This window comes from Eptatretus burgeri, chromosome 16, assembly GCF_056783735.1.
Source record: "Eptatretus burgeri isolate ZD-2024b chromosome 16, Ebu_testis_v1, whole genome shotgun sequence".
In the NCBI taxonomy this organism is placed as follows: domain Eukaryota; kingdom Metazoa; phylum Chordata; class Myxini; order Myxiniformes; family Myxinidae; genus Eptatretus; species Eptatretus burgeri.
The window spans coordinates 17,159,635-17,185,159 of record NC_140976.1 but is presented as its reverse complement, the minus strand read 5'-3'; the positions used below and the strand labels follow the sequence as shown (position 1 = coordinate 17,185,159).

General features: G+C 42.9%; 1 protein-coding gene across 1 annotated transcript in view; it reads left to right on the top strand.

Annotated features, from left to right (window-relative positions):
* Window positions 1-25,525, top strand: part of LOC147010612 (glutamate receptor ionotropic, kainate 2-like) — a 298,336-nt gene that overhangs the window by 145,152 nt on the left and 127,659 nt on the right. The window contains exons 8-9 of the mRNA XM_085860314.1: window positions 11,545-11,688; window positions 18,965-19,072. Coding sequence (XP_085716440.1) covers window positions 11,545-11,688; window positions 18,965-19,072 — 252 coding nt within the window. The remainder of the gene's footprint in view (window positions 1-11,544; window positions 11,689-18,964; window positions 19,073-25,525) is intronic.

The window sequence follows — 25,525 nt, the reverse complement described above, 5'->3', positions numbered from 1 at the left end:
TAAATCATTCCACATAGGAAACTTACTGTTTTCAAGGATATCATAAAGGACACAAACAACAAATACAAAGAACTATTTTAACATGTACTGGTAGATCAGGAGGATACTGTCAGGTCAGGCTAGATCAGATCTGTAACTTGCTGCAGGTACCATGTAAACCTGTACTAACCTGTTTCATGGTCGAGTTGTCGGCAACTAAACTATTTCCCCAACCAAGTCCTATTGCTGACCCTCTAATCAACTGTGAACCACCTTCGTTTGTGGAAATACCAGCAGCAATGGACCAGTTGTCAGGGTGTAAAGCTCCTGGGATCTGTGGCATCCATTCTGAACTTCTCAAGGCTGGTGGAAATACTGCACTCGTGTCGTTGCAGGCCGTTCTGTGCTCTATTTGGAACACAAGCATCATCCCAACTGAATGGAAGAGGGGCCTTGTTGTTCCTTTCTGGGAAAGGGAAGGGTGATCGCCACGACTGCAGTAACTACTGAGAGTTGATGCTGCTCTCAGTGCTGGGCAAAGTCTTTGCTCGGATAATTCTTGATGGGGTTTGCCACCATCTGCTGTAACACCAGTGCCCAGAGAAGTGGGGATTGACGGTATCCTTTCTCTTCGGGTCCTCAATGAATGCAGACACAAGTTTCGGCAGGGGCTGCTTGCAGCCTATGTTGATCTCTGCAAAGTGATCAATTCAGTGAATCGGGATGTCCTCTGGAGGATTCTCAGTCTTTGTGCAGTGCCAGCAAAACTGATTGTTCTGATTTCTGAAATATACTCTGTTACTGAGAGTGTTGTGAGGTGTGGTGGTTCCATCTCCAAGTTATTTGCAGTTTTTATTGCAGTTCGTCAGAGTGTGTTCTGGCCCCCACACTTGTCAGCACTTGTATGGACTGGATTCTGGGGAGGATGTCTGAGAGATTAAGCTGCGGTGCATCATTTGAGAATATCAGGATCTCTGACCTTGATTTAAGCCTGGTGTTGGCTTAGTGGTTAGGGTGGCGGCTTGAGATCCGAGGGTCCTGAGTTCAAGCCCCGTTTACTGCTGAATTAACACCAGGAGGTTGACTCAGCCTGTCATCCTTCCGAGGTCGACAAAATGAGAACCAGTGTACTGGTCCCGGTGTATACCCCGGTTAGAATATGTGTACCATATCCCTGTGTGTCGTAAGAGGTGACCAGGGTTTGCGTCAGGAAGGGCATCCGGCCATAAAAACATTGCCTCAAGAAAAAGCCCAACCCATGCACAGCAGGGAAAAATGGCTGTAAAAACGGTCATTTTTCTGACCTTGATTTGGAGAGTCATCTTTTTGCGTCACGTCATCTTTGCAGTCATCTTTGCGGAGACTCTGGATTTCCTTGTGGGGGCCCTTGAGGTGCTGAATGAGGAGTCGGGGTCACTGGGATTTTGGTTTTCCTGGGTCAAAACTAAGATCCCGGCTTTCAATGACATATTGGATGCTGCTATCTTGTCTGAACCTGTTTGTGGTGAGGATGTTGAGGTCACGGAGAGATTCACTTACCTTAGCAGTTATATTCATGTCTCTGCTGGCTGTGAGCCAGAGGTCAATAGACATCTGCGTCGGACCTGGGGATTCATGGATTCACTGGAACATGGGGTGTGGTGCTGCTGGCACCTGTGCAGAAGGACGAAAATCTGAGTGTTGAGGTCCTTGTTGCTTCCAGTCTTACTCGACAGATGTGAGATTTGGTCTCTGACCAAGGATCTGAGATGGAGACTTAACTCCCTCAGAAACAGGTCTCTTCAGAGAATCCTTGGCTATCGCTGGTCAAACTTTGTATCCAATGAGTGGTTGCTGAGAGAGACTCAAATGAGTCTGCATAGTCCGTGAGCGTCAGCTGCGGCTGTATGTTCATGTGGCTCATTTTCCTGACACTGATCCTGCTCACCAGATTCTCTCAGTGAGGGAGCTCATGAGTGGAGAAGTCGAATGGGCCGACCACGTGGCTCATGGTTACAGCAGGTTGGTGAGCATCTCAAGGAGATGGGGATAGGACAGGCAACTGCCTGGGGGATGGCCAGACAGAGGTCCCTGGAGTCCCGATGGAAATTGAACACAGCGACGTGCTGCTCTGGCACATGCTCCCATGCCTGAAGTGATGGGAAGGAGTAAAAGAGGGTGCGTAAACAGCGGTATGTTCCAATTCAATGTTTTGTTTTGTTTTCTACAGCCTTAAAACTTTTCATTCATTTCATTGAATTAAATATTTGAACACTGTAGAACACAAATCACCTTGCCCACTTCCAAAAAAACATTCATTTTAGCTGTACTTGAAAAAAAATTGGACACCTTCTCGACCAATCAGATTTGCCATTCGCGCTTTCAGGAGAGGAATTTCGAGTTTCTACTTCCTCTTCCAATAAACTGTTTCCAACTAATACTGTGAACTCTAATTCTTGATGTAAGAGCTAATTCTGTTCTTGACACCTCTATCATGCGTCAAAGGTAACAGAAACCTATGAAGTTTTCTAAATTAAATTCTGAGCTCAAGAGAAGAACTTAATACCAGCTCAAATTCACAGGAGACTCCACACAATTTTGTGATCTGCTTGTCTTTCACGCAACGATTGTTTCAGTGGTGCAACTAGTTCTAAAACACCTATGAACAAGTGAGCTAACTTGAACAGTCTCAGATGCAAACAACTGCTATTACTTGAGCAAACACGTTGAAAAATATATTTTGGAGAATCGTTGGATTACGTCCATGACATTGCTAAAAAAAAAAAAAATGGATGCCAGTGATGGAAGTATAGAAGCAGTCATTTATTCTCACTTGAAATTCAATACGAAACGACCTCACGTTTTATCAAAAGGCAAACAGTGTGGTTCTGGCAACAGAGCTGGAATTGTCCCAGAGGGAGGCAGATGATTTATTGAAGTTTTTTGACATGTGATGAGACTTGGGGCCCATCATTTCACGGCAGAGTCAAAGTGAGCCAGCACGCAGTGAAGACATCCTTGGACCCCAGCATGAAAATAAATTCACGGTTCAGCCACCAGCCAGGAAGCTTATGTATAGCAGGAGCGGTTTTTTGATGCCTTTACAGGGATTTCTTTGACGTGGAGAAACAATCGATGAGCAATACGACAGAGACGGACGTGTTGCTCAATGACAATGAAGTGAGACGAGCAATACACTGACAATACAAGGGTCAGATATGCAGTATATATGCTGTCTTGCAGTGCGACTTTGCTGCACAATGATGCCCGTTCACCCTTACATGGCAAATATGACTTATAACTACTCTAATCCTGCTTGGAACTGCACCAACTGCATCACTGCATCAAGTATAATCATAATCTGTCAATAACTTTTTGAAATATCATGCTATATATCGTTTTGGGGCCCATCTCTCAATGGCGAAGAATCACTTGAATAATTAAATAATTCTCATATTTCCAGATCCAGATTTGGATCTTCACCAAAATCGAATCAATTTGGCCTTGGCACATACCCAACCTGTCCACCAAGTTTCATCCGAAGCCGTCCATAATTTTTAGATCCTCGTGGAGGATCTCTGAGTCTTACGTTGTTGTTCTTCATCTTCTTCTTGTGGCCTTTCTTGTTTCACAGCCTCCAGTTTTCATCGAAATTTCATGAAACTTGGCGTATATATGTAAAAATACCCTGCGCAGACAGTAACCATCTCCGATTTTGAAAATTCCTCCTAGAAAAAAAGTTATGATGTCAAAATATCTCTGCTAATGGAAATCGCCTAAAAAATTATCTCCGAAACTAGGCAAGCTTTTTGAATTCTGTTTGCGGGAATCGAACAGGGCATTGGCAGAGATGAAGTACCGTACATATGCTACATCACTATGACGTCATATCAATTTTTATGATGTCATTCCTATTTTTTGACATTTTTTGTTTCACAACAGTTTTTGTTTTTGTTTCACAAAGTTTTCATCGGATCTTCGTGAAACTTGCCATGTATATGCAGAAAGACCACGCACAGGGAGTAACCATCTCCAATTTTGGAAATTCTTCCTAGAAAAAAAAGTTGACATAATATCACCACTAATGGAAATCGCCTATTTGTGGGGCAACTTAGCATCACAATTGTGCATTTTGTGAGGAAACCCACCAAATTTGGCACACGAGTAGCCTAACATATTATGAAGAGATTTGGATATTGGGCCATCTCAAAATTTTTGATGGCAGTGGAAAATGGCTGCCACAGCCATCAGCGGCTGAATTTGAGACGGCCCAATATCCAAGTCTCTTCATAATATGATAGGCTACCAGTGTGCCAAATTTGGTGCTTTCCTCACAAAATGCACAATTGCTATGCTATATTTAGCTAAGTTGCCCCACTATAAACCATTATCTCCGAAACTCGGCAAGCTGTTTGAATTTTGTTTATGGGAATCAAGCCTGGCATTAGCACAGATTATTTATCGCAAACCTCATACATCACAATGACGTCATATTCGTTTTTATGACGTCATCATTAAGAGGACGAGGATCTCAGCTCATTTGAGCTTGTTTGAGATATCATGCTATATATCGTTTTATTTTATTTTTTTTGCCCTATCTCTCAATGGGGAAGAATCACAATATAATTTTGGTATCCAGATCTTCACCAAAATCAAATCAATTTGGCCTTGTAACATCTAAGATGATCACCAAATTTCATCTGAATCCATCCACAACTTTTTGAGATGTCCTGCTCACAAACAAACAAACAAACAGTGGTGGAAACATAACCTCGGTCCACCTTCTGTGGCGGAGGTAAAAAGGTGTGAAAACTGACCCCCTTAATTACAGAACTCTCAGCTTACTTTCAATCATCAGCAAGGTCATGGAATCCATCATAACAGTTGATATGAAATCCTTCCTTTTCTCCAACAACCTTATCTCAGATCACCAATTTGGTTTCAGACCAGGTCACTCCACATTGGAAATGCTGTTTCTACTCAACCAACAATGGATGGAGGCCCTTGATGTCAGATGTGAGATCAGAGCCATCCCTCTGGACATATCGTGTGCTTTTGATACAGTCTGGCATTCTGCCTTACTCTCCAAACTCTCCGCTTATGTCATCCAAGGCCAACTCCATACATGGCTTCCAGACTTCCTCTACTCTCGTAGCCAACACGTGGCTCTCAAAGGAATCATTTAATCACTTCTCCCTGTCAAGGCTGGAAGTGTTTTGGACGCAGTCCTAGTCTTGATCTTCATAAATGATCTCTATGGAAAAATCCTCTTTATCTATTTGCTGATGACTCCACCCTGTGCTGTGGCATCCCTCATCTTTCACACAGGCAGGCTGCAGACTCTTCCCTCTCTGCAGACCTTGGCAAAATCACAAGATGGTCAAACACTTGAAATATGTATTCCAATCCTGACAAATTTCATACTCTCATGATTTCTTTCCACAAGAACTGTCTGGCAAACCCCACCAATCTACTTTCTTAACAATCCTCTTGAGGAAGTTCAGCCATTCAAACTCCTAGGTCTCACCATCAGCCATGATCAAACCACATTTCAAAGTTGGCCTCCAAAGCCAGCTGCTGACTTGGCATCCTCTGTTGTACAAAGTCCTCCCTTCGCACACCTGAACTCCTATCCACATACAAGACCTTCATTCACAGCTTTATGGAGTACTGCTGTCCCCTGTGGGCTGGCTTCCCTGCCTCATATCTCACTTAGCTTGACACCTTGGAAACCAAGGCCTTCAAGATCATTGGAATCTCCTGTGATGAAGCTGAGTCTTTGGGCCTCTCACTTTCACATCACAGACATTTTGGTGGGCTCTCTGTGTTCTACCACCTCCTTCTCGTCTTGCACCCTCTGCTCTGTCCATGCTCTATCCCACTCTGGTTTCTGCAGGATGAATGTGGTCCACCAGTAAGCTCCTGTGAAATCATGATCTACCTCCGCCTCCCACCCCACCCCTCCCCATCAACCCCCTCACCCTACCACACCCCCAAGCTCTCCTCCTTCCACATTTCCAGTATTCCCTCCCAATAGTTTCCTTCATTATCCATTTTGTCCAACTGCCCCACAATACTCTCTGTATACTCTCCTGCCCCTCATTTCTCCACACACTCATTGTTTTGCCAAGTGTCCCTCAGTATTGGCATTTAACGCTGCTGTTGGTGTTTCCCCCTCTCTATACTGTTCTCTTTGTTCTGTTGCATCTTGATCTGTTGTATGTTGTCGCTGCTTCAAAAGTCTTGACTTTGTATCGGGAAAAAAACAAAAAATAGATGGGTCAGGATTTTCTACACCATTCTCCAATATAGTCCAGACTTGTCACCTTGTGGTCAAGAAAAACTTTTTCTAACACTCACAAAACATCTTTGTGGCACTAAATTTTTGAATAAGACATCAAAGCACTTGTTCAGAAATGGCTGTGCACCTGCCCCATATAATTTTCGACAGGTGGCATTATGGGTGTGTGTGTGTGTGTGTGTGTGTGTGTGTGTGTGTGTGTGTGTGTGTGTGTGTGTGTGTGTGTGTGTGTGTGTGTGTGTGTTCCTGGTTGTTATCTCCATATGTGGGTTTCAGAAGGTGGAACAGAGTCGTTTCAGGTCTCGAAGTTTTCACCTCCATTTCAGTAAGGTTTGGGGGGGGGGGTGTCACAATTCATGGACCAAGGTGTGATGTTGTGTTGTTCTCAATTTTTTGTCCCGAGCGCTCTTTTCAGGATCATCACTGAGCTCCGGACAGCTTCCAGCTGCAGTTTGCTTGTACTAATTTTCCTAGGGATGGTTTTTAAGATCTCTGTGAGGTTTTCTTCATCATTCCTGTTGCTCCAATGATCACTGGTACAACTTTGGTGCCCTTCAGATTCCAGGAACTTTTCACTTCATTTTTGAGGTCTTGGTATTTGGTCATTTTTTTGATTTCTGTGTTGTTTAGGCCAAAATCGCAGGGAACTGATACCTCAACTGGCAATGACGTTTTTTTTCTTTTGTGTACCTAAGTACTATATCCAATCGCAATGTTTTGTTTCTCTGTTCACTTTCAATGAGATCATTAGATCGTATGTGAGCGTTACTTCGTTGTTCTCAATTATCACGTTTGGTTCATGTTTCCATGACTTTTCTGGGACTGGGATGTTGAAGTTTTTGCAGATGTGCCAGTAGATTACTCTACAAACCCTGTTGTGCCTCTGTGTGTACAGTTGTTCTGACATCAGTTAATTTCTTACATCCTGATAGGAGGTGGATCGTTTTTTTTTCTGTTTCTACCTTGCAGAACCTGCACTTATCCCATTGATTTGGTCCTGTCATCTTAAAACCATTGGTGTAGTGTCCTTGGTCTTGGACATTTATTATGATTCGTTCTTCATCCCAGTTGAGCTGACCTGTTCTTCGCCATTGCAATGAGCCTTCATTGTCTATGCCCATTCTGTCCAACTCTTTTTATTTATTTATTTTTAATTCCTCCCTGCTCTTTTGTCTTTCTCACATTTGTTAGTGTATATCTGTTGATATTTTGCTTTATATTTTATTTTGTCTTTTTTTTGCAATTGTTGGGGCTGGTGGTCGTCATATGGCAGCTTAGCTGCCGGGGTAGCTATCATTTCTTGAAGCGCGACTGTGTCGCTGATGCAGTGCCCCTCTACCAGTACACACACTGAAACTGGTACTCATTTCGCCGACCTCGGAAGGATGACAGGCTGAGTCAACCCCCTGGTGTATTAATTCAGTGGCCGACGGGGCTTGAACTCAAGACCCTAGGATCCCAAGCCACCACCCTAACCACTGAGCCAACACCAGGCTGTTGGGGCTGTATTCGCTGCTGTTTCGGTTTCACGTATGACATGTATTCACACGTGTCTTTTGAAATGTTTTGCTCAGTGGATTCGGGATACCCTCTCTGTATTCGTGTTTGCATACAAATTGGATTCAGTAGTCTGTTCAACTCTTCACGTACTCAGCCAATCCTACTGTTGTCATTCTGTGCCCTTGGTTGTGCTCCATCACACCATTACCTCCTCTTTGTCTCGGCAAGTACATTCTCGGGATGCATTGATTTTTGTAGAGCATTTTGTGGATAGTAAGGAGTTTCCTTGTTTTGATATCTAGTTTATTGATTTCCTCTTGTGGCCAGTTTATTATTCCGCAGTTGTACTGGAAAACTTGTACTGCTATTTGGAAAATGGCTTTGATTTTGTTTCTCAGGGTAAGATATGTTTTCAGGATCTGCTTCGTTCGATGCAGCTATTCCATGACAATTGTCTTGCGCATTTTTTCTGACATATTTGGTGGCCCTCTTTTACTCCCAAGTATTTGTATGATGCTTAATTTTCTAGTTCCTATATTGTTGTATCAAGGTCGATTTTTATGTTGTCTGTTTTTGTTGGTTTACCTTGTACGAATGTGAACTTAGCACACGAGTTGAGACCAAATTCCATTTGAAAGTTGTCGGAGAACTGTTTTACTAGTTTTAGTTCTGTCAATTTTTGTCGTTTGCTGCGAAGACTTTTAGATCGTACATGTTCAGTACATGTGTCACCTTTCCTGTTTCTTTGGATGTTCTTCTCTTGGATGTTTGAGTGTATCCATGTTCTTGCTCATTAATGAGGTTTCTCAGTAGGTCCTGGGCTAAGCACAACAGGAGGGGGTGAAAGGCTGTCACCCTGGTAGATCTCGTGACTTATCTTCACCCCTGGTATTTCGATCTTTTCTTCCAAGTGCTGTAATATCAATGCGGTATTCTGGAGCTCCGTTGCTTTCTCAATTTGATTATTTGGGGGGTTGATCTTGTGTACATGAATGCATTTTATCATCCCTGAATGTGGAACACTATCAAAAGTCTGTCCATTTTTTTGTAGTCTGTCTGTCCATGTGACAAAGCTATTGTTTTTTTTTTTTCCATGAATTAATTAAATGTTTTGGGAACTGGAGTTTTCATAAAATCTCTCGAGTTTTGTGCTTTAAAGCTTACCATGATAGCTTGGAGCACAAACACATGCCTTTTGTGTCTGTATTTGACTCCCTTTAGAATCAAATCTCTGTACAGTATTTGGCTTCATCTAGAATAAAATCCGATTATAACTGCCACTTGGTGCAATACCAGCAGGGGCTTTTGTTGCATTGTGTAGCACACAGTTATATGATAGATAAGTTGGATTGGCTGTCATGTCTCCTTGCACTTGTGCAGCATCAAGTGTATGGGGGTGTCTGCCTTGGCTCAATCGGAACTTTCTTGATTTGAAACCACCAGCATGAAGGTGCCACAAATAATTATTTCCACTGAAAGATCAGATATACTTTAGATTTTAGATGGCTTCAATTGCATAAAATGTAAATGTGATTGTTCTCATTCTGTCATTTTATATATTTTTTTGAGGGTACATAAAGCTGGCTCTCCAATGTCACTTGAGCTTGAAAATCCTCAAGTATTGTTCTCTTTTTCACAGATTACAGTTCATTTTTTATGGGTTGGTGGTCAGGATTGGGGTTTTGAACCAAAGTGCAAATTCCTTTTGTGATAGCCACGGGTACATTCAGGTTGCCCGGTTTGAGTCCCGTGTGTCCAGTCAAAGTGACTGCAACCCCTAACTAAGTGCACAGCCCCGAGTAAGTTCCTAGGCCTGTTTGCCACATCACACTACTCGTGGGGCCACGGAATTAACCAGGTGCCATGCTGATAGATGCCTGCGTCTCTCCGCAATTCAGCCGAGTATACCGTGAAGTTACGTGACGCGGTCTAAGTGGTTTGGATTGCAACCCAACAGCCCTGCAACCAGCCTAAACTACCAAATAAAGCAGCCAGGACAAGTGGAATTCTCCCTAAGACCAGGTATATTTATTAAGAGCAAATGGCTTGGTGGGGGAGGAAAAAAGAATGAAAGCAATGCACAAACATAAATTATGCAACCAACAATAAAATAACCCCTTAGTTCCTGCCAAGTTAGTTCTTAGTTCCTTAGTATGTGCCCTCAATACCAACGCACAATCGGGGGATTCTTAATTATCTCAACCAATCTGGGCCCATCAGACACGCCACAAGAAATAGACTTCGGGGAATTCACAAGACAATGAAGAATATCGGGAAGACCCAGAGGTAGAGCATGGCAAGATGTTTCAGTCCTGGCAAGGGGCTGAATGATCATTCCATACTGCTGGTTGAAGGGAAATAAAATGGACTCAACTCGTTTGGTGAGGTGTGATGCAGCCACCTTCTCTTGCAAGCTTTGACACAGCCAGCAGCACCAAAGGACAAGGCAAAAACTCCTCTTTCTCACAGCATGCCTGCCTTTCATCGCTTTGGGCACATGCGTCTTTTGATGAGGCCTGCACCCATTCCCTCTCGCTGGCCGTTTGCCGCTGATCGGCACGGTGCGCTGGCCGACTCCACCGCAACAGCTGCATCACAAGCTCAACCGCAGAACCCACAAGTCACAATGGCCACACCACGAGCTCTCTGAGGTGATCAACCTCCATTAACTGCTGTTTGATAGCACTTGTTTATTTTCCAGCCAAACTCATGCTGCAAGGTCTAGTGATCACTTTAAAAGAACATTTCAACAGAAAACAGAGGAAAGAGACACTAAATAAATGGTGGCAAAAGGGTTGATAAATCTAGACCATAAAGAAAACAAGGCAACAGATAAAAATAACATGTTGGCCCTTTGGGTGCGATGAAGTCATTTAGAGCACTTGTCTGGGCATTTCTCATTTCTCACACTGCTGATGCTGGATTCATGTGGACTGAGCCGCTGCTCATCTCTGAGCACTAAGTCCCTCCAAGAGCTCTCAGTGTGTCTGCAAATGAAGCTACGCGCACCCGGCTAGTCCCTGAGGGACTCTGAACTGAATTGCCAGTTCCAGACAACTCAGCAGAACTACCTGGGGTTGCCCCTATAACGGAGGAACACCCTCCACTCAGGAGCAAGCATACATGGACATAAGCAGATGTCACATTATTTGCAACCATAAAGAAGGGGCTCCAACTTCTGGCCGTCCATGTTACAGCAATATTTAGGTGAATTACAAGGACATTAATCGACAACAGACAAATCAACATGATATGCAGGATTTTAACCTGGAAACTCAGAATCATGAACAAAGTGCTCGGATGGGAATGCAAAACAGGTCGAGCCAATTGCTTCAGTAGTTAGCAGCAATGAAATAAGCAGAAAGATGGGGAGATGGTACTTTGTTTGAAATCCTGAAATACCATTCTTTCGTATATCAATACACTTGCAGTAAATTGAATTGAGCGAGACAGCTGTTGAGGTTTAGTAAATATGTTTGACAATACAGAATCTGAAGCAATATTATTGGTTGGTATTTGCACAAAATATCACTTTTGGGATGACCGCTTGAATATATATATATATATATATATATATATATATATATATATATATATATATATATATATATATATATATATATATATATGGTTTTTTTTATTATAACAGCACTTTTGGTAAAAAAAAACAAACAAACAAATGTTGTAAATGCATTGCAATCGACCATCTTCACTTTCGTGGAGTCCATTTTCACTTCTGTTTCTTGAGATGCTCAAGCACTGAGGATGATGTTGCGTTTGTGCAGACGGATGCAGCTCTGATGTATGATGCAGTGCACGTGGTTTCAGCAGCGGCACAACGGCTGCCTGGAATGACAGTGAGCTCACTGCAATGTCATCGGCACAAACCCTGGCGATTTGGACCTCGTCTTATCAACCTTATCCGTGAGGTGAGGTCCTATACTTCATGGTTTTGTCTTTTAATGTACTACCTGGACAGTTCCAAATACTTAAAATTTATGAATGTGTGTGTGTGTGTGTGTGTATACAATATATATATGTATGTATATATATATATATATATATATATATATATATATATATATATATATATATATATATATTGTTACAGTGGAAGTATATTGTATGGTTATCATGCACAGCTCTATTATAATACTGTATTATGGTGTGTGTATGAATGTATGAAGGTGTGTATGTATGTATGTATGTACGCTCTGAGAGGGTGTGTAGCATTGAGATTCCCATGAATGTACCACTTGTAAATGTTTTCACAGCTGCAGAGGAACTCGGAGAGAGTTTGAAACGGTAAAGGGCTTACCTTTGGGTAGTTTTTCATGGTTGCTTTATTCAACTTCTTCAGCTAGAATGGGAGGCATCAATGTGTGTGTGTGTGTGTGTGTGTGTGTGTGTGTGTGTGTGTGTGTGTGTGTGTGTGTGTGTGTGTGTGTGTGTGTGTGTGTGTGTGTGTGTGTGTGTGTGTGTGTGTGTGTGTGTGTGTGTGTGTGTGTGTGTGTGTGTGTGTGTGTGTGTATATATATATATATATATATATATATATATATATATATTTACACAAATACATGGTGGGGGAGAGTGAGGAGGTGGTGGGAGAGAGAGAGAGGAGGGACGAGGAGGGAGGGAGGGAGAGTGAGGAGGGGTGGGGGAAGGGATGGCAGTGAGAGGTGAGAGGAAGGGAAGGCAGACATGCGGTGGAGCCTTAATTGTGATTCATACTGTCTTATAAAAATGCTTCAGCATAGAATAACAGTGAAGATGGAAACAAAATAACGTCTGAAATCCATTTTCGACAGGTTATGTGATAAATACCATCTGGAGACAAATACCGTCCGTATGTAAATACCACCCTGACACGTCTGGAGCCAAGCTGTCTGGAGACAAACACCCATCCAGACATTAACACTGCTCGGACACGTCCAGAATCAAGCTGTATCGAGATGTGTCAAGAGCGCTCCTGGCAGACGATGTGTTGAGAGCGCTCCTGGCAGGTGACATGTCGAGAGCGCTCCTGGCAGGTGACATGTCGAGAGCGCTCCTGGCAGGTGACGTGTCGAGAGCGCTCCTGGCAGGTGACGTGTCGAGAGCGCTCCTGGCAGGTGACATGTCGAGAGCGCTCCTGGCAGGTGACATGTCGAGAGCGCTCCTGGCAGGTGACATGTCGAGAGCGCTCCTGGCAGGTGACATGTCGGGAGCGCTCCTGGCAGGTGACATGTCGAGAGCGCTCCTGGCAGGTGGCGTGTCGAGAGTGCTCCTAGCAGGTGACATGTCGAGAGCGCTCCTGGCAGGTGGCGTGTCGAGAGCGCTCCTGGCAAGTGACATGTCGAGAGCGCTCCTGGCAGGTGGCGTGTCGAGAGTGCTCCTGGCAGGTGACGTGTCGAGAGTGCTCCTGGCAGGTGACATGTCGAGAGCGCTCCTGGCAGGTGACATGTCGAGAGCACTCCTGGCAGGTGACATGTCAAGAGTGCTCCTGGCAGGTGACGTGTCGAGAGTGCTCCTGGCAGGTGGCGTGTCGAGAGTGCTCCTGGCAGGTGACGTGTCGAGAGTGCTCCTGGCAGGTGGCGTGTCGAGAGTGCTCCTGGCAGGTTACATGTCGAGAGCGCTCCTGGCAGGTGGCGTGTCGAGAGCGCTCCTGGCAGGTGACGTGTCGAGAGTGCTCCTGGCAGGTGGCGTGTCGAGAGTGCTCCTGGCAGGTGACGTGTCGAGAGTGCTCCTGGCAGGTGGCGTGTCGAGAGTGCTCCTGGCAGGTGACGTGTCGAGAGTGCTCCTGGCAGGTGGCGTGTCGAGAGTGCTCCTGGCAGGTTACATGTCGAGAGTGCTCCTGGCAGGTGGCGTGTCGAGAGCGCTCCTGGCAGGTGGCGTGTCGAGAGTGCTCCTGGCAGGTGGTGTGCCGAGAGCGCTCCTGGCAGGTGGTGTGCCGAGAGTGCTCCTGGCAGGTGGCGTGTCGAGAGCGCTCCTGGCAGGTGGTGTGCCGAGAGCGCTCCTGGCAGGTGGCGTGTCGAGAGCGCTCCTGGCAGGCGACATGTTGAGGGCACTCCTGGCAGCCAATGTGTGGTGGATCAGAGCACTACGAGACAAAACCTCCTGGCAGACAGGGCGAGTAGAGTATCAAATGCTCAGCAGATTGAGATGTGCAATGGATCAAGATGCGAGATCTAAATGTGTGGTGCACGAGAGTGCTTGGCAGTCCACGTTTAAAGTCTGCTTGAATGTGTCTTCTTCAGAGTATCTCCATGGACGTCCACTCTCCTTCAGAAGTTAAAACCATTTCTCTCACCACCAACTTGATTCACTGGTTTGCACATCCTCTCGCCACTGAGGTCAAACTAATCTGATTTGTATGGAGTTTTAGCTGTTCTGCTCTCACAACCAATGAGAGGGGGTGGGGTTGTTGTTGTTGTTTCCTGGAATGCACATGCGTGATGACAGCTGCAGGGAACGCCGTGATGCCGTGATGATCTCATCACGCCGGCATCTTACCTGCAAACTCAGAAGAGCATTGAGCAGTTCATGAATGCAAAGTCAAAAGCTGTCACTTTAGAAAATATCTTCTTCTTCTTCTTTCAGCCGCTCCCTTTCGGGGTCGCCACAGCGGATCATCCGTATGATCCGCAGAGTGATTTGGCACATGTTTTACACCGGATTCCCTTCCTGACGCAACCCTGGTTGCCTCTTACGACACAGGGATCTGGTACACCTATTTTAACCGGGGTATACACCGGCCCAGTACACTGGCACTCATTTTGCCGACCTCACAAGGATGACAGGCTGAGTCAACCCCCTGGTGAATTAATTCAGTGGCCCAACAGGGCTTGAACTCAGGACCTTTTGGATCCCAAGCCACTGCCCTAACCACTGTGCCAACACCAGGCTCAACTTTAGAATATATATATATATATATATATATATATATATATATATATATATATATATATATATATATATATATATATATATATATATATATATATATATATATATATATATATATATATATATATATATATATATATATATATATATATATATATATATATATATATATATATATATATATATATATATATATATATATATATATATATATATATATATATGTATATATATATATATATATATATATATATATATATATATATATATATATATATATATATGTATATGTATATGTATATATATATATATATATATATATATATATATATATATATATATATATATATATATATATATATATATATATATATATATATATATATATATATATATATATATATATATATATATATATATATATATATATATATATACACATACTAAGATATAACATGATGCCAGAATACATCGCTAAAGTACCACATCGGGAGATCGCTCAACCCCCAATTTCTTCTTCTTCTTCTTCTGCTCTTCTTCTTCTTCTTCTGCTCTTCTTCTTCTTCTTCTTCTTCTTCTTCTTCTTCTTCTTCTTCTTCTTCTTCTTCTTCTTCTTCTTCTTCTTCTTCTTCTTCTTCTTCTTCTTCTTCTTCTTCTTCTTCTTCTTCTTCTTCTTCTTCTTCTTCTTCTTCTTCTTCTTCTTCTTCTTCTTCTTCTTCTTCTTCTTCTTCTTCTTCTTCTTCTTCTTCTTCTTCTTCTTCTTCTTCTTCTTCTTCTTCTTCTTCTTCTTCTTCTTCTTCTTCTTCTTCTTCTTCTTCTTCTTCTTCTTCTTCTTCTTCTTCTTCTTCTTCTTCTTCTTCTTCTTCTTCTTCTTCTTCTTCTTCTTCTTCTTCTTCTTCTTCTTCTTCTTCTTCTTCTTCTTCTTCTTCTTCTTCTTCTTCTTCTTCTTCTTCTTCTTCTTCTTCTTCTTCTTCTTCTTCTTCTTCTTCTTCTTCTTCTTCTTCTTCTTCTTCTTCTTCTTCTTCTTCTTCTTCTTCTTCTTCTTCTTCTTCTTCTTCTTCTTCTTCTTCTTCTTCTTCTTCTTCTTCTTCTTCTTCTTCTTCTTCTTCTTCTTCTTCTTCTTCTTCTTCTTCTTCTTCTTCTTCTTCTTCTTCTTCTTCTTCTTCTTCTTCTTCTTCTTCTTCTTCTTCTTCTTCTTCTTCTTCTTCTTCTTCTTCTTCTTCTTCTTCTTCTTCTTCTTCTTCTTCTTCTTCTTCTTCTTCTTCTTCTTCTTCTCCCCTCTCAAAACAATGTAAAACTGTAGCCCAACCTACCCCAATAACTGCTGAAGCCACGATGGTGATTTCAATGTGAGGAAGTTACTTTGTCTCTGGGCTAGTGCACGCAACCCAGAATTTAAAAGATTTCACAACATTAATCGTTTTATTAGGAAATTAAATCGAACGTAAATGTGGACTCAACCAAAGCAGGCCAGGATCATGGGAGGGGGGAAGATGGACAGTACCATTCCAAAAGCGATACATGTCCAAACCATCCCACAAATTAACTGAAGCAAGTATTAAAGCAATTTCATTATGTGAATGGATTTAATCCATACCAAAGTAACAAAATATATAAAACATTAAGCATTTTATTGTTTTTTTAAACTATAATTAGATTGTTTCACATATGTGGTAATCCACAGCGTGGACTGAACCAAAAGCCAAGATTGGGGGGGGGAGGTTCGGGGTAGAATCTTACATAAGTCAAATTAAAAAACACGTGTGGATTTAATCCATACCAAAATAACAATATTTAAAACATTATGCATTTTATTACTCAAAAAAATTATAGAAACAAAAATATAAACATTTAATAAAATGTCAAAACATAGAGAGAAAAAATCTCAAAAAAACAACCAAACAAGGTCGAAATGATGCCACATTGCGATTCCACAAAATGACATCACAATCCTCTTCTGGTTTAGCATCACAATATCTTTTGATGTTGTTCCTTCACAATATATCTGTGTGTATGTGTGTGTATATATATATATATATATATATATATATATATATATATATATATATATATATATATATATATATATATATTTATATATATATTTATATATATATATATATATATATATATATATACAGTATATACACGTATACACACACTCAGAAATACATACGTACATATATAATCTTGCCAGACCAAATTGTAATAGCTTGGTTCTTCTCATTGATTAAATGATTAAATACCGTCATACTTGCCATAAAGCTGTCACTTTTTGTATTTATTATATTTTGAATGCATGGTCTGCAAAGATGTTTCAACTTAATTGCAATGTACTTGTGCAGTTCAAGTTATGTCGAGATATCTTGTGAAATATAATATTTTATTTTGAATGCAATTGAAGTATTTGTGTTGTTCAATGAGGCTTTCTTCAGATTGCAGTTATTGCAGAGTGCAGTGTAGTTTACCTGCTGATAATTAAATTGATGTTCTGAGAACTTCTCTTCGGGCAGTATTTATTTATTTAATTTGAAAGCGTCTTTTATTCAGAACTACTCCATGTGGTGTTGACTGAAGATTTCCAAATTTATGAAAAGTTTGTATTCCTCCAAACCGCACACAACACACAAAATATTACATGAAAAATAATAAAATTCTGCATTTATTTGGAGCATCATGGATGTGGGAATGTCTGCCTCCGGAATTATCTGCACAAATAGAAAGTGTTCAATATTTGTGCAACCGGAATAATGAAGCGGTAAGGCTTTTGGTTTTTGTTTTGTTTTTTCCTTTAAGTTCAGAAGATATGTATTCCCAAAACCACAATCGCAACCAAGTTTTAAAATTGATATTATGGATTCATACTGCTCGGTCAATACTCAAACTCCTTCCTGCAGGACCATGGAAGAACCGCACCATAACCATGTGCTCAAGAAAAGGCCTCTGTCACACCCAGTAATTTCTGTTGGAGCATTTGTAAATTTGCAAATAATGAAGAAAAGGCTTTGGCAGTGCGTCTCCTATCTCAACATGTCTACGCTCACACAGAATGTGTGTGGCGTTATTGATCGACTCGCCAATTGATTTACTGAAAAGAAGAAAGAGGAGAAAAGACATTGCCAGTCAAGATTGCAGACGTTTTAATGTTGTTCAAACTGTTTTAAATCTCCTTTCTTTTTCGATTCATGGCAAGCGGGCATTGGAAAATGAAGAAAAAGTCTTTAAATTGCCTTTTCTGGGAAAGTAATAGGACCGTTTGTCATCTTGGGCCGCATTTTCTTGGAAGATCGAAAGAAAGAAAAAAATCTGCTATTTCTTTTATCTCCTACCATAATACAGAAATGGCATCAAAGCGTACACCTATACACCAAAGCATAATCTATATGCGACATAAATATAAAGCTTTGGGGACAGTTGAGTAATTGAGCAATTGATTTTGTAGCCGAGCAGGTTTAGTATCGTGGAATGAACTGCTCACGTTGGCTAAATGCAGAAAAAGATAAACAGACTACTGTCTTATTTCTTAGCTTTCACTCCAGAAAATTCAGTAATTCTGGGATGTTTTCAATTCGGAACAGGTTTATAGAGTTTATTGTAAGCAGAAAATACAGCTTTTTGAAATATCTATTAGTGTTGAGATTTGTGTAGAAAGTGTGATAGACAAAGGCAACGAGGAGAGAGAGAGAGAGAGAGAGAGAGAGAGAGAGAGAGAGAGAGAGAGAGAGAGAGAGAGAGAGAGAGAGAGAGAGAGAAGAGAGAGAGAGAGAGAGAGAGAGAGAGAGAGAGAGAGAGACAGAGAGAGAGAGAGAGAGAGAGAGAGAGAGAGAGAGAGAGAGAGAGAGAGAGAAACAGAAACAGAGAGAGATAGACAGTGAGAGAGACAGTGAGAGAGACAGAGAAAGAGATAGACAGTGAGAGAGACAGAGAGAAGACAACAAGACAACAAGGATGATTATGGCCACAGATATGACATATTGTTAAATTATCGTTCATTAATATATTCTCTTCATTTCTCAATCATGCTTTTGCTTTGACATAGTTAGTGTGTCCAAAAATATCAGTCCATTTTTCATTTTGTCAGGCTGATTTTGGAGATCATGTGGCCTGAAACATTCCCTCCATTGAAGAGCCAAGAAGCTATACAAGTCTATTGTGCTAGCCTTTGATTTGAACAATTTGTTTTGTCTGCTCACTCAACCCAGTCAGCTTGACACAGTGAAGATTATTCTATAAATGAGTAGAAGTACACTGCTGTGCATGTCGTTTTCTGTGTTGTCCTTCTTGGCACCTCATTTATGTTTAACTCTGTTTCTGCAGGCTCAATGGGACGGTCTAACAGGACAAATTCGTTTTAATAGCAGCAACGGCCTGCGTACTGATTTTGACCTGGATGTAATCAGCCTGCATGAAGAAGGTCTAGTAAAGGTACTCACTCAAATCCCAATTCTTGTTTCACCCCGACACATGAACAATACGCTTGCTTTGTTAACGTCTCATTACTAATTGTGCATTTTTCACTTTGATGATTAAGCATATCGTTATGAAACCATACTGTTTGCTTTTGAAGATATTTTACATTTTGAATGCCACTGGAAATTGAGGAATAACTTATTCAATTTAAAGTATAAATTGTTTTTTAAGTTGGGCAATACTCTCCACATCATAGACTTGCTGAAATGGTGGCATCCTCATTGGTTTCACGAATAATTTTGATCTCAGAATTCTTTATTGTTGAAACTTCTTCCGCTCTTCCCTTTATGAGATGTGAGGCTGAATGGTACCAAGATTATGCCCTGCCTTGACCACGATACTCCTCCACTCTCCCATGTCCTCAGCCAGCACTCTCCACTCTTCAACCACCCCCATCTTATCGATATCCCTCCTCACACAATCTTCCCCTCTCAGCCGCAGTCTACCTCTTTTCTTTCTACCTTGCTCCCTCAACCTATCCACTTTCTTTGCTATTCCCTCTTCCTCCATCTGATGTCCAGCCCACTTCAACTGGCTTCTTACCAATCTTGCTGTCAAGCTCTTCTGCACACCACTCTCCTCCCTCAGTTCATCCATCCTCCTTTTCTTCACTCCCACAATCTTCTTGACCCAGTTGTTCTTGCAGACCTGTATCCTCCGTTGTTGTCACACAGTGTCACCATCTCCAGACCATAAAGGTAGGCCGGTATTACACAAGACACCAGAACGTTCCCTTTCAATTTCCTTGATATTTTTCTGTCTTCCATCAATTCCTCCACCATCCTCAATGTGTTTGCACCAACCTGTCCTGTATTCTCATATGCACCTCTGCTTCCAAACTACCATCCCCTGTCATTGTTCACCCCAGATACTCAAACCTATTTCCCTGTCTGATGTCCTTTCTCTGTAACCTGATATTCATTTATTTTAGCTGCTGCCCGACCCACATTTCTTCTGTCTTCTTCATACTCTTCTTTAGTCCACGCTTCCTGAATGCCTCCTTCCACTCCCCCCCCCCCAATACCCCCTGCATCTCCCGCTTACTCTCCACCGCAACATCCAGATCGTCCGCATTGAGTACAACATCCTCCCCAGAATACCTTTCATTTTTACCCTACTGCTTACCAGCTCCATCACCATGATAACATGAGTGGGCTGAGAGAGCTTTCCTGCCTCACCCTGATGTTCAAGCTGAACTCGTCTGAGATCCAAGGACCAAGCAAAATCTTCCCTTCGTTTCCTTGTGTATCACTTTAATCAACCTGACTTCTGCTTTCGACACGACCATCCATCTTAGTGTTGGCATCACCATCTCTCTCAGGACTGGCATAGGTCGTCTCCAGGTCCACAAACAAATCCCAATGTCATTTTACCTTGCACATTAAACCTCTTACACACCATCTATCTCAGTGTGAACATCCGATCCGTTGCCCCCCTGCCCTTTCTAAACCCCTGTTGCTCTTCGCCAATCTCAATCTCCAGACTCTTCCTTATCCTCCCATCCCGAATCCTCTCCATTACATTCATGACATGATTTAGGAGCGAAATATGTCTGTACCTCCCTGGATACTTTACATCACCTTTCCTCATCCATCTTGGTGCAATTAGCCCTGTTCTCCAATTCGCTGGAATGCAACCCTCTCATTCATATATTCAACAGCCTCTTCATCCAACTGACTCCAACTTCTCCTGCTGCAATTAGCATTTCCATATGTACCTCATCAATGATTGGCAGTCTCCCCTTCTTCATCTTCTTTAATGCTGCCTGCACCTCCTCATCCATGATCTCTACTAATTCTCATTCCCTTCGGCATAACATGGTAGCTCCAGAATGCCATTTCTTCCTCCCTGGTTCAACAGCTCCTTGAAATAGCTTTCCCATACCTTCAATAGTGCCCCCTCTCTGTCACTAGCTTCCCATCGCCATCCTTAATTATTGTCCTCTCTTCATGTCCTTACCATCCTCATCCATGTCACAAGCTAATTTACAGATCATCATTTTCACCATTCTTGTCCATATCATTCCTTGCCTTATCCACAGCTCTCCCTGCTGCTTTCTTATTTTGCCCATGCAGGTGCATCAACCCTGCATCTGGTTGGTTGTCCCCCTCTATTCTTGATCTTCTCTATCCTATTCCAAACCTCCTTCTCACCCACTACCTTCGCTACTACCTTGTTTCTGTTCCTTCATGGTGTTCCACACAAAATTTCTTCAATTACCCCCAAATGCCTCACTGTACTTCTTCCCCTCCTCCAAGCCTTCCACTTCTTCTCTAAGTTCCTCATACTTGGCCCTCACCCTGTCCTTGTACTTTAGTGATGTCGTCCCTGTACTTCCCCCACTTTATAATTTTCTGAATCCTGTTCTTATCCTCCTTCCTTTTCTGCATGCATACATCAAACACCACTGGCTTGTGCTGGGTCACGACATTAGGATTCAAGCTATCAAGTGAAAATATGAAAAACTGCTTGGCCATCACTTTTCCAGGACAGTACTTATTATTAACATCATTATTAACATTATTTATGTGACTGATCACCTGATGTTTGTTTTTGTATGGAGGATTAATTCAAGAGGTCATTTGCCTCGCCGCACCATTTACTCCAAGCTGAACATATATATATATATATATATATATATATATATATATATATATATATATATATATATATATATATATATATATATATATATATATATATATATATATTCGTGTTGATCCGTACGTTCATCAAACAATGATTTATTCTTGGAGCATGAAATTTTCAAGCACTATTTCCAGTTGAGATTCAACATTTGCACCTTGTTTAGCATCTGGCTCTTGATAAACACCTCTTGTCCCAATAATTGATCATGTACGGCAAACAGGCAGGTGCTTCGTGTTGTCTCGAGGCAAAGTGCCGAAGGCAGGTGGTTGGCTTGGTGTTTAATACACTCGACTTGCCTCACACGGAACCAGGATTTTATTATATATATATATATATATATATATATATATATATATATATATATATATATATATATATATATATATATATATATATATATATATATATATATATATATATATATATATATATATATATATATATATATATATATATAAAAATCATCCCACTTCACAATTCAAAAGGGTGAACTGTTGGGTGAACCAGCACTTTTCCCATATGGCCTCCCAATCTCAGAGAACACAATTTGATGCATCCGAGCTACATATACAAATTGCAATAAATTCCCTGTAAGAGCCAGCATGTCTTGGTGTTTTTAGAGACAAGAGAGTTTAGCCGCAGAGCTATGTTGTGTGGACCCATGAGGAAAGACAACTGTCGGTTTACCTCTGGCCAGCGAGACAGCCTAACAATATTTCCTTCAGGCACTTCAGCGATTCCTTCAGATATTTGATTTGCACGCCGCAGGGACGGTGCCACATGGCCGGTCAATATGTCATTCCTTTAACCATGGCGTGTCTGAGAATCCTGGGTTTATCTGGTGATCTTTATACTTCTTGTTCAACCAGCCCTGAGGTGAAGAACAATAACTTGTGTTGCTCTGTAAAGAAGTCATATGTGTTTTATTACAAGGACTATTGACATTTTAAAAACGTTGCCAAAACTGAAACACAATTCTTTTTCAAGGCTTAAGACAGGTGTTAACACAACCTCTGTTGAACCGCAAAGCTTGTTGTTGTTGTTTTTTTTGGGGGGTGATAATATATACACATATTTATTATTAACCCCCATGCTCTTCCAGCCAAAGAATGCTGCATAAAGTAACCAATAAAAGCACAAGTACGACATACATGAGAATCCCAATGTTACATGCCTCCCTCAGCCACCGCATAGGTTTCATCACTTGTTGGCGAGTATGTATGCAACTGCAGAGGAACCTCAGGTAGGGTTTGAAACGGCAAGGGGCTTACCATATGTAGCTTTTATTGGTGCTTTATGCAGCTTTCTTTGGCTGGCACATCATGGGGGTTAATTTCTTGAAATCTTAGCCACCTGCGATAATTGATTAGGTGAGAGCTGATTTGTTATTCCTTCTAATTACGGGTCTTTGGGTCTTGATACACATAGTATACGAGCTAATACAAGCCGACTCATCACTGACGGGTGTATTAAGGGAGAGGGGGTAAGAAGGAGGGAAGGGAGAGAGGGTGGGAGAGGAAGGGAGAGGGGAGAGAGGGAATGGAGAGAGGACGGAGGGGAGGGGGAGAGAGAGAGAGAGAGAGAGAGAGAGAGAGAGAGAGAGAGAGAGAGAGAGAGAGAGAGAGAGAGAGAGAGAGAGAGAGAGAGAGAGAGAGAGAGAGAGGAAAAGGGGAGAGGGAAGGGAGGGGGAAAGGGGAGTAAGAGAGGGGAGGAAGGGTGGAGGAGGAAGGATGGAGAGATGAGGGAGGGGGAACAAGGAGGGAGGAGGGGGAGCTACGAAGGGGGGAAGTGAGGAAGGGGATGGGGAGTGCAACTCCTCACCAAACCTCGCTATACACTCCGGGAGAGGGTAGGGTGGAGAGAGGCGGAAAGGGGGGAGTTGGGAGGAGGTAAGTGTGAGGGTAGGGGTTCTTGACTTATATTCGGTTGTGGGGCTTGTGAAGAAGTGGAGGGGGGGTGGCGGTAGTACAAGATTGAATGGAATGGGGTACGTTAAAACACCACATTAATTCAGCATGCAGAAACCACTGAGAGATGTCCATGGGGGTGCAGAGGGAAGGGGGTTTGGGAGGAGGTAATTTTGAGGAGAGGTGGAGGGAAGGCAGTGTGATGGGAAGAGAATGTGGTGTGAGGGAAATGGAAGGCTGTGTGAGGGGTGGGGATGGGAAGGCAGCGCAAGGAGGGGGGAAGGCAGCACAAGGAGGGAGGAAGGCAGCACAAGGAGGGGGAAGGCAGCACAAGGAGGGGGGAAGGCAGCATGAGGTGAAGGGAAGGGTTGTAAAATGCACCCAAACAGCAACATTTTTTTAACAGCTTGGTTCGACATAAAACCGGGCAGGAGAATTTAAAACTCACACTATCTTCCTGGCACAGGCCTGCCTGCATGCATCATTGCACATGCAGTGACCTTTTCACCCCTCTTGTCAGCTCACTTCAAATCTAATTCGTACATTGTACCCTATGGGGAAGCAGTTTTAAATTCAAAACGAAACCATCAGTCCTTAACAGAGTGGGAGGGTGAAGGAGTGGAGAGACAGGAGAGGGAGAGGAGGGAGGAGGAAATATATATGTAGAGAGAGAGAGAGAGAGAGAGAGAGAGAGAGAGAGAGAGAGAGAGAGAGAGAGAGAGAGAGAGAGAGAGAGAGAGAGAGAGAGAGAGAGAGAGAGAGAGAGAGAGAGAGAGAGAGAGAGAGAGAGAGAGAGAGAGAGAGAGAATATAAGACCAAGACCAATGAATTTGCGTGTCGTTTCTGAGAAGAAAGCAAGTCCATATTGTGGGGGACAACCCCCCATAGACCTGTGGAGGGTCGAGGAATGGGGGAGCAGGGGGAGGTGGAGGGGTAGGAGGGTGGGGGAGAGTGGGAGAGAGGGAGAGGGGTGGGAGAGAGAGAGGAGAGGGGTGGGAGAGAGAGGGGGAGTGGGGTGGGAGAGAGAGGGGGAGCAGGGTGGGAGAGAGAGGGTGGGGTGGGAGAGAAAGGGTGGGGTGGGAGAGAGGAAGGGAGAGAAAAGGAGGGAGAGAAAAGGGAGGGAGAGAAAAGGGAGGGATAGGGGTGGGAGGGAAGGATAGGGAGAAAAGAGAGGGATAGGGAGAAATGGGAGGGATAAGGGAGGGAGGGATAGGGAGAAAAAGAAAAAGGGAGGGATAGGGAGAAATGGAGGGAAAGAGGTGTGGGAGAAAGGAAGAGAGAGGAGTGAGAGAGAAAGCGAGGGAAGGGGGTGGGAGGGAAAGGAAGGAAGAGGGGTGGGAGGGAAAGGGAGGGAGAGGGGGTGAGACCAAAAGGGTGGAAGGGAGGGAGAGAGGTGCGAGCAAGAGAAAGGGAAGGAGAGGGGTAGGGAGAGAGATGGAGAGAGAGAGAGAGAGAGAGAGAGAGAGAGAGAGAGAGAGAGAGAGAGAGAGAGAGAGAGAGAGAGAGAGAGAGAGAGAGAGTTGGAAGGGAGGGAGATGGAGGGGAGGGGAGAGGAAAGGGGGAGAGAGGGATGAAAGAGAGAGGGAGAGTGGTGGGAGAGAGAGGGAGAGTTGTGGGAGAGAGAGAAACAGAGGGGGGTATTAGGGGTGAGGAAGGGCGAGGGGAGACAGAGGTGAGGGGGGAGACAGAGTGGAGGGAAGGGAGGGGAGAGTACAGAGGGGAGAGGTTGGGGATTCCGGCAGATGTGATGCCCAGTTTAACGTCCATCCGAGAGAGGGCACACACATTTATGAATTGCCCTTCCTGTGAAACACCAGGATGACAGTTTAAAGCTGGGTCGGGATTCAAACCC